At 34.2% G+C, this 18,259-nt stretch overlaps 3 protein-coding genes across 4 annotated transcripts; 2 read left to right on the top strand and 1 right to left on the bottom strand.

Annotated features, from left to right (window-relative positions):
- Positions 1–67: 67 nt before the first annotated feature.
- On the top strand, positions 68–1,385 carry LOC132563821 (uncharacterized; the record flags this gene model as incomplete). Its single annotated transcript, XM_060228576.1, has 3 exons — positions 68–238; positions 410–661; positions 864–1,385. Coding segments are annotated over 3 exons (945 nt in total), but the record flags the coding sequence as incomplete, so codon positions are not given.
- A 5,962-nt stretch (positions 1,386–7,347) lies between these two features.
- On the top strand, positions 7,348–9,248 carry LOC132563799 (uncharacterized). The gene is made up of 4 exons (XM_060228549.1): positions 7,348–7,788; positions 7,931–8,101; positions 8,275–8,535; positions 8,727–9,248. Exons 1-4 carry the CDS (start codon positions 7,348–7,350, stop codon positions 9,246–9,248), a joined length of 1,395 nt encoding a protein of 464 aa, XP_060084532.1.
- A 495-nt stretch (positions 9,249–9,743) lies between these two features.
- Positions 9,744–17,974, bottom strand: LOC132563818 (uncharacterized). Of its 2 annotated transcripts, none has more exons than XM_060228573.1 (7): positions 17,916–17,974; positions 15,759–16,517; positions 14,493–14,595; positions 14,165–14,340; positions 13,903–14,055; positions 13,411–13,533; positions 9,744–9,885 (listed from the first exon to the last, which is right to left on the bottom strand). In XM_060228573.1, exons 2-7 carry the CDS (start codon positions 16,505–16,507, stop codon positions 9,774–9,776), a joined length of 1,416 nt encoding a protein of 471 aa, XP_060084556.1. In that variant the 5' UTR covers positions 16,508–16,517; positions 17,916–17,974; the 3' UTR covers positions 9,744–9,773. The 2 variants fall into 2 exon arrangements, with proteins under 2 accessions (XP_060084556.1, XP_060084555.1); XM_060228572.1 differs by having other exon boundaries at positions 17,870–17,916.
- Between the last annotated feature and the right edge of the window lie 285 nt (positions 17,975–18,259).

Genomic DNA, 18,259 nt, shown 5'->3' on the forward strand with positions numbered 1-18,259 from the left:
TTCAGTAGTTCACACATGTATAAGTTTGATTCATTGCCTCTAAGAATGTTTCCTTTTGATTTTTCAGGGTGTCCGAATTTATTCCGTGCAGTGTCAGAATTACACAGGAGCAGACCACTTCTATCAGACCATAGCCAAGGTCACCGGAGGTCACTACCTAAAACTTGCCCAGTTCACCAATATCTTCGATTTTATCATGTCGATCTGCTACAGAGAAAAAGGCTCTGAATTTTTACAGGTGTGTAATCATATCAACCCTTTTTTACACTTTTTAAAAATGACAAGTATAAAATATTTTCAATAAAACATTTCGTTGGTAAATTTCAAATCTGATGTGAATCATTTGTTTTCAAGATTGAAAAAGATATAAGTGATCGAAACTCGACTAGAAATGTATTCTCCATTTCAGGATTACGAAAAGGAAGTGAGGGCAAGAGAAGCTACCACGGGAATTAACAAAGATTTGGACTCGTTATTTGGAGTTCTCCGGCGGACTGACAGTAGCCATGACGTCACAGAGACGGATACAACTGTAACAAAACCTCCACCTCCCATCAAAATGCCTTCCCTCACAAAAGTCTCGTCTGTAACAAGTATGAAGAAAAAGTTAGGAAAACCATCGTTGGGATCAAAGCCTACCCGAACAGGAAAGCCTCGCACAGTAAGCAAGGTACATAATTAAATGATTATTTATACATACCCATGTTATGAAAAGACGACTTATTAATTTAATTTTATGTGCATTGTTACGGTGTTATCGGGGTATCATTATCAATTTCGGAATTAGTGGAATTAAATTATCCATAACATATATTAGTGATATAATCACAAGTAACAATCTATTGTTTTTTTTTTCTTTTTAGAAAACAGTTTCACCAAAACTGAGAAGGGAAAATGTGTCTGAATCCAACTTTTCTCTGTCGGGCCGAAAATGGAGCGCGTGGCAAACCTGTCTGTCATGTGATAAAACTGATAGTGAACTTTGGGATAAAAGAAATGGCACCCATCTTGGTTACAGAAGGAAAGAAATATTTGATGGGAAACTGACAAGGCCTTCCATTTACGAGTTTTCAGTTCAAACAGCTCCTGGCCACAAAAGACATATAATGTATTCCAAAATTTGTCATGGACTTACCTCTCCACATAAATGGGAACATCGTCTTCTCGGACAGAAAGATATTCGAAGTCAGATTGAGGAAATTCTCTCGAAAGGCTGCTGCGTTGCTGTAAGGAGACTGAAACTTGTCAACCGAAAACCAACCAAAGCCAACACATTGAACTCCTTACGTCGTTACGACTACGCCTGGCGACGCCACGGCAGTCTGAGAACAGGTCATAGACCTGTAGTTAAAGGAACGGTCCAGATCTCTAATGACGCATTCTGATTTGCACTGAATTGGCGGACACAATGGCTACTATCAAAATATTGTGTAAATGACAATTGATATGATCAGTACATAAAAGTAATGATAACTGCTACTATTATTTTCACAAGTGTACAGCATTATCTTTAATCATGTCATGGTTTCATGGTCTGTAAAAATCGCGCCCTGCAATGTTTAGGAAGAAATTCCAGAGCGATGTTGTCATGTACATTTGTATTATCATAGCATTTGTTTAATGTCTTGTTGTGTTTTTATTATAAATATGTTTGAATAAAAATGTTTTAATGCGAATATGGTAGTTTTTTTCTGTGTCAAGAATGTAATACAATATTTGAAGGATAACAACTCGGATGAATGTAGACTCAACGGAAAACAAATTACAGTGGGCTACCACGTGTCGGGCAGGTTCTTTATGTCATAAACAATACACAAACAATATATAGAAACTGTTTTAATCTGATAAAGTCAAAACAGATATCTAAATTGATAAATGTCTTTTGTCATTCAGGATCTTCTTGTAAATCTCAAATGGAATTTGGAGTTATGAGAAGTGTTCTCGTCTGAGTTGAATCAGCCAGTCCTCCAGAAATTTGGCCACGTTATCTGGATTATCCTGGGACGTTGCCTTATTGTCCTCTACATATGACAGAAGTAAGTCTGACAAAATAACACGGAAACTAGGTTACATGGCCTCGCCTCCCAAACAGCTTAATTTTGTTTGTTCAAAACATGTTACAACATCGTGCATGCTTATGGATTACACATTCATCATGTATTTAAGAAATTAGAATAGTTTTGTTGAAATCACAGTCACCTTAGTGGAAATATATCAACTATTTACGTTGTTTTAACCAGTTTCCAATATAATATGATGCTATAATTTAGCAGGTAGTTCAAAATACCAAAAGCATGTAAATATAATGATGGTGAAGTCTAAATTCATCACAACCATGACAAATATTTCGTTGTTTCGTTGATACTATTTCGTTAAATACATTGTCTGCATTAGTTACTCGAAGTGATACAATTTCATACGATGGGAAGGACTTTATCAAGTACTCGAAAATTGAAAAAAAAAAAAACAAAAAAATACAAAAAAACCACGGCATATTATTTTTTCTGCCGTGATGGATTTCTTAATTTGTATGTAAACATGAACATTTTAATTGCAAAAGCATATCACGATCTGGATCACCAACGTCTAAAGACTTATAAAAACACAGCGGTAACAGGAGGTAAGGAAATAATTGGTTTTACGTACTTACATAACTGACCTAATCACAGTCTCATTGTTTCACGAAGCACTACGGTTACATAAGAAACAAGAAATGAAAAAATTGAATGTATCGCTATGAAATTATTTGACACAATTTGTGGTGTACTTTCCTGGTGCTGGAAGGGACCAGATGTATTTGTTAAGCGTTTAATGTTATTGCGTGTGGTAGAATTCACAACCATCAAACTGAACACATGATCCGCTGGAACTTCATTTCCACAATACACTTACCGCAGCACTCAATAAGAGCTGCAGATTGAATTAATAAATACTTATACCAACAAAATAAATTTCATAAGGAAATTAAAATCAAACTAAAAGTCTTAAATAACTCCAATTGATTAGATAAAATATACGGTAATGGTGTTAAAATCAGGTTGCAAAAATGTTTATTTGAATGTACTTGTGATATCTGTTTGAATTTAATTATGATTAAATATTTAGGAAATTTCCAGCAAACACAATAATTGGTACAATAATTAACAGGATAAATATTGGAAGGTTAGACTTTTTTCTTTTCTTTCAAAGCAGGCAGTTTATGTAATATTGAAACGTTATCAAGAATTTCAATAAAACCTAATATTTTCTCCAGACGGATTTTTTAAGAAATAAAAGATTTTAACTTATTTAAACTTATTTTCTTAAATATAATATTTCAGCAGTTCAATATATACAAAATCATGATGTCGCCCTATTCTACTATGGCCAGTCAACATTGTTGTATTGAAATAAGAGACTCTGGATCCCGTATCTGTCATCTGGTTTTTGCTTAGATAAAATTGCTTCGTCCAAACTAACGGAGAAGAAATTTTAAATATCCAAGCACACATTACGCACTTTATCCCATTGTGCCCCAATGCTCTGTCCCTCAGAGGTCAGCCAAACCATTCATGCTTCAGACCAAATAGAGTCAGAATCCTACCATTCTTACATAAGAAGGCTTTCCATTTTTTTTTATTTCATTTTATGTGGCCTGCCACTCATATCCTCGATTGAGAGGCCCACCATTCATACTAAACCCATTAGTCTTCACCCAAGGATGCTTCAGACCAAATTTTGGTCATCTTACAATGTCAGAAAGATTTCGATTAAGAATTTCCCTAAATGGGCCCCAACTCAGAGGGCAGAAATGCGACACTATACTAAACTGATTTCACTACTAAAAAGGATGCTACAGACCAGATTTGGGAAAATTCCAATTATTCCTACAGGAGGAATAACACTTTGAATGATTTGCCCGATTTTCTCCGATTGGGGCCTACCCCCTGGGGCCTTAGACCTATTTTTTATACAAAATTGATTCACCCTTACCGTTCATCATAAATATGTGAATGTGTCGGAGTGTTTTTTGTTAATATATATTTCAAAATTTTAAAAAGGCATGCTTCAGTGAAACAATGTATACTGTATACTCGTAACTCGTAAATGCAAGAATTTATATCAATCTAGAGATATATATGTGTCTGAATACCAAGTGCCAAAAAACCCGTATAATTTACTGTATACATTTTATGATATTTCACCGTATAAGTATTAGTATCAATAACAGATTATATAGTCAGCTCCAGCCAAGATCAAAAGATAATTCAAACAGAGTACTCCAGCCTCTCCATCCTAGCAACCACCCCAAGTCCAACTAAAACAATTCCTTACCTCAAAATGATCATGATCAACAAACTTATTATGATAAGAAAACTCCAGATGAAAAAAATTAAGGTTTGGTAATACTTGGTTAAATGGGATGGTCATACGCAAACAAACTGGGAACATAGAAAATTTTTACCTGCAATGGGTTTCAGAGTTTCGTGTTAGAGAAAGCAATTCAGCAATTTTCAGTAGAATAGAAAAATAACTTGCGGACCACACATAGAAATCGCTGATGACGATGGTTGATTTCTCTCTCTACTTACCACATTTTAATTATTTTAGTGTTTAGGTGTAATTTTGTACCGACAAAAAGACACTTATCTTTCCTTTCTTCCTTTACATTTTAGTTGTCTTTGGTAGTCCTAATATATCGGATGTGATTGTGATTATCTTTTTGCATACCCCTGGTCATCTCCGGAAAACCATGGGAAGTCAAACGACTGAATTTTGGATTGCTGTGTGAACCAACAACTCAACTTCATCTTGACAAGGAATATTGGTCTCATACGTCAGCGTCGCATGTGTGAGTCAGCTGAGTCTGTCATCAAAACAACGTCCCATTTAAATTCCTTACATTACTACTCTTTTGCAGGCTATTTGTATATAAGGCATCAGTACTATACATTATATTGGAGGTTCCTTCTAGTACCTATCAATGCAACACATACTCATATAACACAATAGATAGGTGAACCAGTCTATTTTACATATACAATTGACAACAAGCACTTTACTATTTTGTCTCATAAGTAACTCCAAACGTGTTTCTCACAAGACAACGATAATTTTGATGTTCATTTCATTAAGCCCTATCGTCAGTGACTAAAATCTCCTATCTTTCATCTATATTTTACAATTAGAAGGAAACAGTATAGTCACCATATAATTTCAGATTTATTCCAAATACCTTATGATCATCAATGACAGAAGTGTCTCCGTCAAATTTCTTGTGTACAAAATGGCAATGTTAGCTCTAAATTGTCCTAGTGGTCAGAAAATTATTAAAGGTTGTATTTATTTAGTACTTAGTTTACCATGCCGATGTATTTTTATACCACCAAGGTTGGGATAAAGTAACGAAAAGAAATTTCTATGTTACATATAGTTAATCTTCCACTGATTCAATTTTTCTTCAATTTTATTTTAGGACAAACGATGTACCCAAATTTAATCAACTTTCCAATTCCAAAATTCAAAATATATAACCACTCCTTTACAGAAACGTTAGCAAATGATCAGACCTTCCATCTCAGTCCAAAGAAAATTGTTCAGAAAGCTCAAAAGATTGTATTTAAAGCTCTTTCACCATCATAGTGTTAGCATCAGCTCAAAATCACAGTCTCAACATCACAACGTCAGCGTTACCTCAAGATCACAGTCTCAGTATCACCATCTTCACAACGACAGCATCATCTCAACATTACAACGTCAGCGTCACCCTAACATCACAGTCTCAACATCACGCCATTATCACAGTGGCAGCATCACGTTCTCACAATGTCAACATCACCTCAACATCATCAAGTTAGTATCACCTTAACTGATTTCCCTTTTTATCGACACAAAAGATACTTTTTGGTGTTAATTCTTATATAGAATATTTTTTTTACTTGCGTCCTTTACATTAATAAGCTTAATGTTAAAATAACATTAAACGATGAAAGATATATACCTGTTGAAAAGTTTGGAACTTCAAGTAAAATAGACGAAACAACGGCTAATATGAGGAAGTTTACACCGTATACTCTTGTAAATATTAAGGAGAAAAAGAAATGTATTAAGGAGGGGTACTTAATCATAAACACCAAGTTGTTAATCTTGGTAGTTCTAAGTGAATAATGCATGTAGAATTCTCTAAACAGAACGTGGTTAACCTGGAAAACGAAATCAACGAATACAACACAAAGAAATATGATATACCCTCCGATTCCCTCCTTCTATAAATTGTACCTGTGAGATACTACTTTATAACGATATCTCACCTTCGCAACGGTTCGCTGTCAGGATTTAAAAAAAATATTTGAAGTAGTACTTACGTCAACTGAAAATACTAGCAACATCATCTAGATATTCTTAAACTCAGGTACAATGTACGTAACTTACAATTGTTCTTCATTCGTTTGAGTAGAAAATTTTGTCAATAAATTCTCTTTTATATTATTACACGAAATCCTTGTAAATCAATTTGAAAATTTAATTAAAATGAAAAAAATATATTGCTTCACTAATGACAAAATTGACCTTAAATTAATTCGATCATTTCAATGATATGAAAACAAGTTTCTTTCATGAGTCTTTATTATAGAGTAATCAATAAACCCCGTTCGGAACATCTAATCTACATTATTTTGTAGTTCATTCGGAACTCTTTCTTCACACTGACGTATAAAATTATGAATGGATCCTGGACAAGTTCAATCTCGTTTCCGACGAGTCAGCTATTCGTGTTCGTTCTGATGTGACGTCAGCAGGTCGGAGTGTATATATAAGCTCGCCAATACACACAGCTTCACATAACAACTATTGCCACCGTGCAGAGTTCCCCATATACATACTAGCTGTGCTTCAGGTAAGGTTCTATATCTACTGACATCGCATATTCATATTAAAATAACTTATATAAACACAGTGTTTTTATAGATACTGTGTACAAGTATTTGTATCATATAAATATATATTTAAATGCATAAAATAACATATTACGTTCAGAAACAATACAATAATTTCAAATTGCTCAGCGAAAGTATTTGTTTTAAAGTTTTGTATTCTATACACTCAACTTTAAAATTCAACTCTGAAAAGGCTCGTTGTCAGTGCCCGTTTACTTCGCATCTGTAATATATAAAATTATGGTTATAAAATGCAGTGTTTATTAAAATGTCAAATCTTTATTAATAGTTAAGAAAGAAGTATGAATACTCTTGACATACTTTTCGCTAACCATCTTTAGTGTAAAAAAAGATAGAAAACAATAGTTAAAAAATGAATGATTAATGTATTTCTTTTAATCAAAGTTAACAAATAATTCCAGAAAAAAAGATGGCTCTACCCCCAGGCGGACTACAGGAAATATGTTTCTCATTTGATACCACTGGGTCAATGTACAGCTGCTTGGATGAGGTCCGTGGTCGTATCCAGGACATGATCCAACGTCTCCAGGCCGACATCCCCGGCATCAGGATAGCCGTCTTCGCTCATGGCGACTATTGTGACAAAAACAACTACATCACGAAACACATCGACTTCTCTACCGACGTGTCGACTTTGTGCAAGTGGGTGAATGATGTAGGGAGAACGGGTGGTGGCGACGCAGACGAGTGCTATGAACTTGTTCTGCACGAGGTCAAGAGTTTGAGCTGGACGCCAGGATCACAGAGAGCGTTAGTGATGATGGGTGACAATAACCCACATAAACCAAGTTATCCACAGAACACAATGAAATTGAACTGGAGGACGGAAGCAGAAGATCTATCGAAAATGGTGAGTATATTTATGATCATGCACCTAAAAATGAGGACTGTCAAAGAAACATCTTAGTGTTACTTCCTTATTTGATTCAGTAGTTCACACATGTATAAGTTTGATTCATTGCCTCTAAGAATGTTTCCTTTTGATTTTTCAGGGTGTCCGAATTTATTCCGTGCAGTGTCAGAATTACACAGGAGCAGACCACTTCTATCAGACCATAGCCAAGGTCACCGGAGGTCACTACCTAAAACTTGCCCAGTTCACCAATATCTTCGATTTTATCATGTCGATCTGCTACAGAGAAAAAGGCTCTGAATTTTTACAGGTGTGTAATCATATCAACCCTTTTTTTTACACTTTTTAAAAATGACAAGTATAAAATATTTTCAATAAAACATTTCGTTGGTAAATTTCAAATCTGATGTGATTCATTTGTTTTCAAGATTGAAAAAGATATAAGTGATCGAAACTCGACTCGAAATGTATTCTCCATTTCAGGATTACGAAAAGGAAGTGAGGGCAAGAGAAGCTATCACGGGAATTAACAAAGATTTGGACTCGTTATTTGGAGTTCTCCGACGGACTGACAGTAGCCATGACGTCACAGAGACGGATACAACTGTAACAAAACCTCCACCTCCCATCAAAATGCCTTCCCTCACAAAAGTCTCGTCTGTAACAAGTATGAAGAAAAAGTTAGGAAAACCATCGTTGGGATCAAAGCCTACCCGAACAGGAAAGCCTCGCACAGTAGGCAAGGTACATAATTAAATGATTATTTAAACATATCCATGTTACGAATAGACGAGTTATTGATTTAATTTATGTGCACTGCAAACGGTGTTATCGAGGTATCATTATTAATTTCAGACTTCGTGAAATTAAATTATCCATAATATATATTAGTGATATAATCACATGTAACAATCTATTGTTTTTTTCCTTTTTAGAAAACAGTTTCACCAAAACTGAGAAGAGAAAATGTGTCTGAATCCAACTTTTCTCTGTCAGGCCGAAAATGGAGCGCGTGGCAAACCTGTCTGTCATGTGATAAAACTGATAGTGAACTTTGGGATAAAAGAAATGGCACCCATCTTGGTTACAGAAGGAAAGAAATATTTGATGGGAAACTGACAAGGCCTTCCATTTACGAGTTTTCAGTTCAAACAGCTCCTGGTCACAAAAGACATATAATGTATTCCAAAATTTGTCATGGACTTACCTCTCCACATAAATGGGAACATCGTCTTCTCGGACAGAAAGATATTAGAAGTCAGATTGAGGAAATTCTCTCGAAAGGCTGCTGCGTTGCTGTTAGGCGACTGAAACTTGTCAACCGAAAACCAACAAAAGCCAACACATTGAACTCCTTACGTCGTTACGACTACGCCTGGCGACGCCACGGCAGTCTGAGAACAGGTCATAGACCTGTAGTTAAAGGAACGGTCCAGATCTCTAACGACGCCTTCTGATTTGCACTGTATTGGCGGACACAATGCCTACTATCATAATACTGTGTCAATGACAATTGATATGATCAGTACATAAAAGTAATGACTACTGTTACTATTATTTTCACAATCAAAGTGTACAACATTATTTTTTAATCACGTCATGGTTTTATGGTCAATAAAATCGCGCCCTGCAATGTTTAGGAAGAAATTCCGGAGCGATGTTGTCATGTGCATTTGTATTATCATAGCATTTGTTTAATGTCTTGTTCTGTTTTTATTATAAATATGTTTGAATAAAAATGGCTTAATACGAATATGACAGTTTTTTCTGTGTCAAGAATGTAGTACAATATTTGAAGGTAACAACTCGGATGAATGTTAACTTGATGGAAAACAAATTACAGTGGGCTACCACGTGTCGGGCACGTTCTTTATGTCATAAACAATACGCAAACAATATATGGTAAATGTTTTAATCTGATAAAGATAAAACGGAAATTTGTCATTCAGGATCTTCTTGTAAATCTAAAATGAAATCTTGAATTATGAGAAGTGTTCTCGTCTGAGTTGAATCAGCCAGTCCTCTAGAAATTTAGCCATGTTATCTGTATATTCCGGGACGCTAGCCTTATTGTCCTCTACATATGACAGAAGTCTGGAAAAATAACATAGATTCTAAGATAAATGGCCTCAAAAACAGCTTAATCGTTAAAAGCTAAATCTTTTGTGCAGAACATGTTACATTGTGCATGCTTATTAATTACATATTCATCCTGTATTTAAGAAATCAGACAGAATAATTTTGTCGAAATCACCTCAGCGGAAATATATTAACTGTTTATGATGTTTAAACCAGTTATATAAAATGATACTATGATTTAGCAGCTAAAATACCGCATGCACGTAAATCTAATGATGCCTAAATTCAGCACAACCATGACATATATTCAAATGTTTCGTTGAAAATATTTCGTCAAATACATTGTATGTATTAGTTGCTTGGAATGATATAATTCCATACAATGGAACGGATTTAACTAAAGTACTCGAAAATTTCAAAAACCGCATATATAACTGAGAGTAAAACGAAAAAAACACAGTGGTGACAGGAGGTAAGGAAATCGTTGTTTTCACTTACTGACAAAACTGACCAAATCACGGTCTCATTATTTCACGAAGCACTTCCGTTACATTAGAAACAAGAAATGAATGTGTCGCTATGAACTCATGCCTGGGGCTGTCGTGATATTGGAAGGAACAAAATATGTTTTAGCGCTTTATGTTATTGCGTGTGGTAGAATTCAAAACCATCAAAATGGACATATGATCCGCCTTAAACGGAAGTGCCGCTGGAACTTCATTTCACACAATACACTAACTGCAGATTGGATTGATAAATACTTTTACCGACAAAATAGTTTTACAAGCTTTTATAGGGAAATAAAAATCAAACCAAAAAACCCCAAAAGTCTGAGATAACTCAAATGAATTTAACAAACAAATACGTTAATGGTCTTAAAGTCAGGTTGAAAAAACTTGTTGAAAAAATAATTTGGATGTACTTGTGATATTTGTTTAAATTAAATTATAACTGAATAGTTGAATGTTTAGGAATTTTCCAGCAAACACCTTTATGATATAGTAATTAATAGGATAACCATTGGGTGGTAAGATTTTTTTCTTTTACTTCAAAGCAGGTTGTTTATGTTATATTGGGGACGTTATTAGAAATTACAATTAAAACAATATTTTCTTATGACGGATTTAAAAAAAATTAAAAGATCTATACTGATTATCTTAAATATAATAGTCTCAGCAGTAAAATAAATACATAAGTATGATATCAGGGAGCATAAACCTTGCCGACTCTATCCATCATGGTCAGTCAACATGGCTTTATTGACACAAGAGGCCCATGGTTCCTGTATCTCTCATCTGATTTTGCTGAGATAAAATTGCTTCTCCAAACTAGAAGAGAGAAGAAATTTTAAATATCCAAGCACACAACATGCACTATATCCTACTGGGCCCCAATCCTCTCCCTCGGAGGTCAGCCAAACCTTTTAAGCTTCAGACCAAACTGAGACAGAATCCTGTCATGCCTTCAGAAGAAGGCTTTTTGGGTTTTTTATTTCATCTTTTGTGGCCTGTCACTCATGCCCCAGAAGGCAGAGACCCATCATTCCTACAAAATCCATTAGCCTTCCCCAAGGATGCTTCGGACCAAATCTTGATAAAATCCAAATATTCTTACAAAATGACAAGGATTTTGAATAAGTATTTCCATAAATGGGCCCTTCCCCAGGAGGCAAAAATGCATAATTTTCTAACTGATTCCCCTGCATAAAAAGATGTTCCAGGCAAAATTTGGGCAAATTCCAATCATTCCTCCGGGAGGGATAGCACTTTGCATAATTTGCTCTATTTCTCCTATGGGCCCTACCCCAGTGGGCCTAGGACCTATTGTTTATACAAAGTTTATTCCCCTTTACCCTTTATCATATATGTAGATGTGTCGGAGTGTATTTTTGTTTAATATATGTTTCAAAATCTTGCAAAATATAAAACAAATTCGAAAAAAGCATGCTTCAGTGAAACAATGTATACTGTATACTATTTAGTGGGGTATGTCACAGAGGTAAATGTTTTGACCTTTCCTGATAGGTTGACATCAGAGACTTGACTGCCAATCAAGGATTGGGTTACATCATTGATAAAAGCTAAGCTAAGCATTGTTAGCTTGAAAAGGGTTCAAAATCAACATATTTCTTACATATTAGCAAGCTTAGCTTGAAATACTTAAAAGAGACACAAAAAGGGCATGCAAATGAGTTGATTGTCCAGTATCTAAGTTAAAACCAATTTATTTCTAATTATTTGTAATCAGTTACAATATCTCAATGTTTTTTCTGAAATGGTCAGTTTTGCATATTAATTAGCGGCATTTCAAAAAAGGTCATATCACTACAGTGTACATGTACCCCCAACTGATGCAAGCGCAACACATTAAGGTAGAGAACATGTCAATTCTGTTTTGGAATAGCTTTTTTTTTTAGATCATCTGATCTGTAGGGTCAGGATGACCAATATACGTTGTGTTTCACCCATCATGTTTCGTCTGTCGTTGTATCTCATGTGTAAACTTTTCATTCAAATGACTTTCTCAATAACCAAAAGGCTGAGGGTGCGAATATTGTACCTGTAGCTTAATGGGATGATGGGCTACCAGGTTTGTTATAATAAATGACCTTGACTAACTTTCAAGGTTACAGAGGTTAAATACGTTAAAATCTTTAAATAACTTAGGCCTGTAGCATGCTAAGACGACAGGCTACCAAGTGTTTTAAATCAATGACCTTGACACACTGTCATGGTCACAGGGGTCTAATATGTTAAAATATTTAAACCGCTTCTTCTCTATAACAAAATGGCCCAGAATGATGATATTTGACCTGTTATATGCTGGGATGAAGTGCTCCGAAATGTGTTCATGTCAATGATCTTGACCCGCTTTCATGGTCACAGACCGTGGCATGCTGGGATGAAGTGTTACCAGTTTTGTCCATGTGATTGACGTTTTCTCTTTGTAAAGGTCACAGGGATCATATGTGTTTAAAATCTTCAAACCACTTCTTCCCAATAGTAAAAAGGTCCAGTCAGTTAATATTGGTTCTTTAACATAAGTGGATGAAGGGCTACCAATATATTCAGGTAATTGACCTATCATTGGCATATCATCTAGGTCTCCAGGGTCAAATGAGATTTGATCTTAAGATTTCCATCAAGCAAAAAGTCAGGAGTAATGATATTTTTTTAGTAGAATGTATAATGAATATAATTTCAAGTTTGCAGAAAATGTTTTTATGAACCAACAATGACTTCTTTGTAACCTGATGAGTAGTTGGGCATTTTTGCGGCCTACTTGGCCTCTTGCATATATACAGGTCTTTATAGTCAGATGACTCTTCAGGCCCCTGTGCCTCTTGTTATTGTGGTAGAAACTAGTCACATAAACTCATGGTTGTTATATATGGTCTTTATTTCACTCTCGTTATTTATTTTCCTAAAGTTAATATAACACTTGCTGAAACTCACGTTATTTTTGTAACTATTGGAAAATGACTAGCTTGAATGAACCACAACCACTGATAGTGTAACCCCTCTGTCAATAATAACTTACCTATTAATCTCGTCCCAGGTTTCCCCTATTGTTGGTTTGCCTTGTCGAATGTTCATCAATGCTTTCCTCTCTGCAGATTCCTTGGGTCGATACACCATTATTGAACCTTCTCTAACGATGTCCCTGAAATCAGAATATATTCAAAAGAACTAATGTTTTTTCTTAGGAATCCTTTGCCAAAGCCATGGAGGATTGAGTTGACCAATTCTTTGACAGCCAATAGTATCAGATTGAGCTTTAGAGGACATGGCATTGCTTACTTAGCAGGTGCTGTCCATAAAGCTGAAGAGGCTTACACTCTGAAACACTTGGTCATATTTTGAACGAATTTTCCTTTTATTTTTCCATATTTTGTGTCTGTTTTGCCTATGTAGAATTCAGATTACAATCTTATGAACATGTCAGTATTAATTACTTTTTTAAGATGGAGCAGCCTCTTTTCACTTACTAATTTGTTTATTTCTTGTCAGAGAATTAACAAAATAAACCTACACTGCATTCTGCAATAAACGTATGATGATGTAAGCAAGTTTAGCCATGCGTTGGGACAGGACCTCAGTTGCTTCATGTCCATCTGTCCAGCGATGAAGCAGTTTTGTTCCCTTGCTCCCACAGGCATCACGCAGGTACTTATCAAGGCAATTTCTAAAAAGAAATGCCATAAGCATTTATCCATTCAATATATGTGAGATGTTTACATTTTTTATATTCTACCTATATTTTGAATAGAGGATTTAGTAACAATAGCCATTACCTGTTTATAAACAAGTGTTTATTTTGTTGAAGATGTTTGAATGGAAGACTTGTGTGAACCAGTGAACTATCTGCCAGAAATAACGTCTCCACACAGCGATGGTCTCCGGACATCAGGAGCTCTCCGAAACGAAATATCTCATGAATGGTAAAATCACATGATTCAGGCTCATTACTCTGACAAGAAATTAAAAAAACAAAACAATTTTAGTGTATTTAATCACAAATTAAGCAGATCTTGATATAATTATGGTCTTAGAATTGATATCAATAATATATAATAAATCCCGTTGAAGATTGTTCAAAAATTCCTTTTTCTATCATTTTACCTTTAGAGTTTGCTTGGGAGGGTTAAAGCCCAGAATGTCATGTGTCCTGGCCTGGTACACCAGGAACATGTCCATATCACTTGTAGGGGTGTGTAGGTTATACCTGAAACAGAAAATCGGTATCCTTTGTAGGTAAATGTATACATATGTTTACATAGTTTCTGTATTACCGTTGACAAAGTATATATATATAATACATGTATTACCTCTGACAAGGTATATATATAATACAGGTATTACCTCTGACAAGGTATATATATAATACAGGTATTACCTCTGACAAAATATATATATATAATACTTGTATTATCTGACAAAATATATATATATATAATACATGTATTACCTCCGACAAAATATATATATATATAATACTTGTATTACCTCTGACAAAATATATATATATAATACATGTATTACCTCTGACAATATATATATATAATACAAGTATTACCTCTGACAAAATATATATATATATATATATATAATACATGTATTACCTCTGACAATATATATATATATATTATACAAGGTATAAATATATAATACAGGTATTCTGACAAAATATATATATATATAATACATGTGACAAGGTATAAATATATATACATCTGACAAAATATATATATATATATAATACATGTATTACCTCTGACAATATATATATATAATACATGTATCACCTCTAACAAGGTATAAATATATAATACAGGTATTACCTCTGACAAAATATATATATATATAATACATGTATTACCTCTGACAAGGTATAAATATATAATACATGTATTAACTCTGACAATATATATATATATATAATACATGTATTACCTCTGACTCAGTGACATATATACATCTGTATATGCTATCAAAATTTATGATATTGTCATACAATTATATATAATAACTTTTTCTAAAGTCATTTATATTCTCTAAAAATGAAGTACATGTAAAGATTAGATTTACTTTAACATTTCTTTTAATATCCTGTAGGGAATGTGAGGTAGATCTATGTCTTCTGTTAAAATTTCTATTTTAATCATATTACATAGCCATGCATCTCATTTCATGAGACACCAGTATGCAGTTTACATGACCATTCTGATACTTTTCCTCTGTGGAAATACACAACTGGGTAATAGAGTAGTCTCTCGTGCATCTACAGTTCAAGATTTTATAAGTGAGTGGAACAATAAGTTTTTTTCTCTTTAAATAAATTTTGAGTTTGTGTGAGGAATATAAATCATGAAACTTGTAAAGCACTACCTCCTGCTACCAAATGGACATGCCATTACAATGCTTCCAAGCTCCTTTGTGACTTTCTCAGATATCTTCATCCAATTTTCATTCATCAAATCTACTTCATCTGAGGAATGAAAAAAAGGAACAGGCAAATTTTTGGCTGCCATTTCTATTTTTTGTTGTTGTTTGGTTTTTAGTTCTTTGTAAAATTCATCAATCAAAATACATAAATTATTTCCTAAATCACATGGCACTTCCTGCCAATTCCGTGCTTTGTTCAAAGGTGTCCCATCCATCAGTCTATACTGTTCCTGATCTGTTGCTTGGAAGCTGAGACACCTTTCACCAAAGTCATTCAAAAAATGTGTTTTCCATTTCACATCAAAGAAATTCCAGTCAGATTGATAAGAATCTGTACATGTTTGATCAGTGGCATGTTTATGTTCTGTATTTTCAGAACTATATTCTGTGGTCGTGGAATATTCACATTTTGTTTTTGTTCCCACTGAAGAACAATTTACACTCTTATGGATTTCAATGTCACTAGCCATTTCAGCGAAACCATGCCATCCATGACAATTGTTTACACTGAAAATGATGATAACGCAGTCACTGTTACTTCGGGCACGAGTGAGAAGGTCACTGGGGTGTGGAGGCGTCTTGCGACATCTACATGCCCATCTGGATGTGGTAATACATTTACGTAAAGACGCTATACTGTCACACTTGGCGATGAAATAACTTGTCTGGCTCTTACTACTTGAATCTGCCATCAAAACTGATCTGAAAGCATTGAAAGATATAACCATTAATATATACATAGCTACATTGAACCTCCTGTATTAACACAGCCTTATGGGGTCTGAGTGGTCTTGATATTAATGTGCACCAAATTGACCTTTCAAGAACGCTAGCTCTGTATGATACATGTACCAGTAAATAAATGTATGCACTTCACATGTAGAACTTCTAATGTACCCTTACATGGCCATTCCTTTTAATATTGGACAAAACTTTTAACGTTAACATTTAATGTAAGATAATTATTCTAATAAATGAATAATGTAATGCATACACAAAAGCTAAGTTTGAATTATCGGGTTGCAATCATGGGGTCAATGGCTGATACTGTAGAAACACTAATTTCTGTAGAGGGTTTGTTTTCATTAATTATGTGGGTACTCTTTAATCCACTGATCCACATGTCTAAGAACTGTGTAAGTAGATTATAAGTAGATTGACTAAGCATTATTTATCCACAAAATTAAGTGTCCACAAAACAGCAATTTTGAAAAAAAAAAAAAAAAAAAAAACAAACAAAAAAACTCACAAACAAAAGTTGAGCCCCTTGAGAATACATGATTTACAGTAATAAGTGGTCTTTAAGACTACCAAAACGGGTAAGTATTTGTTATAAGCAGGTTGCATTATTGAGAGAACCAAGGATATATATAGGGATGAAAGAAAATGTCTGTAATAGTGAAGTGGTTATAATACTGAGAGGGTCATTAAATGATGTTTCATTGTACAATATTAATGAATTAAATGAATATAAAATAAAAATCCAGAAAGTCAAAAATATCAAATTCACTTAAATCAGCTAATTTGGTTTTGTTTAATATTATGTGGACAGTTAGACAATAATTAAATGAAAACTGTTTTCACATTTCAAACTAGTCAGTATAGCCATTTGGAAATTTCAGTAAGACTGGCTGCAATTTAATAAAAACCTATGGTAAAATTCTAATGAATTCTACGTGTAATCAGAGACGTATATATATGTGAAATATACGTCTCTGGTGTAATCCAATTATAAATATATATAAAAATGAAGTAAAAAAAAACAATGTCACTTTGGTTACATGTACATCTCTTTACCCCACCAAACTGATAGTTTAAGACACTGACCATGCATTCTCTATTTATTGGTTAGTGTTGGGTAAATCGACACTTGGGTTTGGTTGCGTTATGCAGTACTGAGTTGTATTTGTTTAACTGTTTGGTAAATCGGCGCGCCGTCGCCGTGTAACACCAACCTGAAGTAACATCAAACACAAACCCATGTGCATGAACTTAATTATTATTTTAAATGGACAACAAAAATCACATTACAATGGAATAATGTTTTAGAATACCTGTTCTCGACCTATCCTATTTTTAAACGAATGGTGCAATATTTACATTTGATTAATGATGGAGGAACGGAATCGGCCGAGGTGTGCCGAGTGCAGCGTTTGACAGTTTACCGGAACCGGAAGTAAATACAGCTTGTGTTGAAATAGTGTACGTCGCAACCAGTCCCGGCAACAGACCCAAAGCCAACAACAGATTATGAGAACAATTTATATCTCGAGAACGATAAAATCTAATAAATCTTAAATTCTCTACGTTAATTTACTTAATATTTTTAAAATCTGACACTTCAAATCAATTGATTTCGTTATCTAGATATCTTAAAGCGTCAATTTGTTTATTTGTTAGTTTTTTTTTTTTTTTTGTGAAAATTTAGGAAGAATAATTCTGAT

This window comes from Ylistrum balloti, unplaced genomic scaffold, assembly GCF_031769215.1.
Source record: "Ylistrum balloti isolate Yb309-2 unplaced genomic scaffold, AGI_CSIRO_Ybal_v1 Utg371872, whole genome shotgun sequence".
Classification (NCBI taxonomy): Eukaryota; Metazoa; Mollusca; class Bivalvia; order Pectinida; family Pectinidae; genus Ylistrum; species Ylistrum balloti.

Excerpts from the sequence above, each read along its gene's own strand:
- LOC132563818 (XM_060228573.1), bottom strand. The coding sequence starts at position 16,507 with ATGGCAGATTCAAGTAGTAAGAGCCAGACAAGTTATTTCATCGCCAAG. Across the intron at positions 14,596-15,758 it reads TGTCCATTTGGTAGCAGGAG|GTATAACCTACACACCCCTA; the intron begins GTAGTGCTTTAC and ends TTTCTGTTTCAG. Across the intron at positions 9,886-13,410 it reads ACCTGGGACGAGATTAATAG|ACTTCTGTCATATGTAGAGG; the intron begins GTAAGTTATTAT and ends TTATTTTTCCAG.
- LOC132563799 (XM_060228549.1), top strand. The coding sequence starts at position 7,348 with ATGGCTCTACCCCCAGGCGGACTACAGGAAATATGTTTCTCATTTGAT. Across the intron at positions 8,102-8,274 it reads AAGGCTCTGAATTTTTACAG|GATTACGAAAAGGAAGTGAG; the intron begins GTGTGTAATCAT and ends TCTCCATTTCAG. Across the intron at positions 8,536-8,726 it reads AGCCTCGCACAGTAGGCAAG|AAAACAGTTTCACCAAAACT; the intron begins GTACATAATTAA and ends TTTCCTTTTTAG.